This window comes from Myotis davidii, unplaced genomic scaffold, assembly GCF_000327345.1.
Source record: "Myotis davidii unplaced genomic scaffold, ASM32734v1 scaffold327, whole genome shotgun sequence".
NCBI lineage: Eukaryota > Metazoa > Chordata > Mammalia > Chiroptera > Vespertilionidae > Myotis > Myotis davidii.
In genome coordinates, this window is record NW_006298628.1 from 4,082,489 (window position 1) to 4,083,038 (window position 550).

General features: G+C 69.6%; 1 protein-coding gene across 1 annotated transcript in view; it reads left to right on the forward strand.

Moving 5' to 3' along the window:
- Positions 1 to 6: 6 nt before the first annotated feature.
- LOC102767255 (LIM and SH3 domain protein 1) overlaps positions 7 to 550 on the forward strand; it is a 43,419-nt gene continuing 42,875 nt past the window's right edge. The window contains exon 1 of the mRNA XM_006774291.2: positions 7 to 135. Within this exon, the coding sequence (XP_006774354.1) occupies positions 67 to 135 (69 nt within the window). The 5' untranslated portion in view covers positions 7 to 66. The remainder of the gene's footprint in view (positions 136 to 550) is intronic.

Consider the following 550-nt stretch of genomic DNA (forward strand, 5'->3'; position numbering starts at 1 on the left):
AGCTCGGTCCGGGGAGAGAGTGCGCGCGCGAGCCCGGGCGTCCCCGCCCCAGCCTTTCCCGGAGCCATGAATCCCAACTGCGCTCGGTGCGGCAAGATCGTGTACCCCACGGAGAAGGTGAACTGCCTGGATAAGGTGAGCCCGGGACCGGGAGACGCGTGTTTGCCGTTCCCGACCAGTGCTCCGGATCGGGGGAAGCGAGAGGGGCCGGGTCCACGCCGCCTCGGCCCCGCGATCCCGGGAGGAGGAAGGAGGGCGGTGTCATGGGGTGTTGGGGGACAGACCCCAGTCTGGAAACCCGGAGATCCGAGGCGAGGCAAGGAGTCCACGCGTGCCGGGCAGCCAGTATTGAAGAGTGGGCTCTGTGCCCCGGGGTTGGGAGAAGGAAGAGGGGTAGGGAAGCCAGGCCACGGGGTGGGGGCTGGGGAGAAGGTTAGGGGTGCAGTCCCGCCCCCTAGGCCCGGGAGAGTGAGAGAGACGACCGCTCCCTCTCCCGGCCGCCCGGAACGCCAAGTAGGCGGAAGCTCGGGGCTCTGTGAGAGGGGGCGGC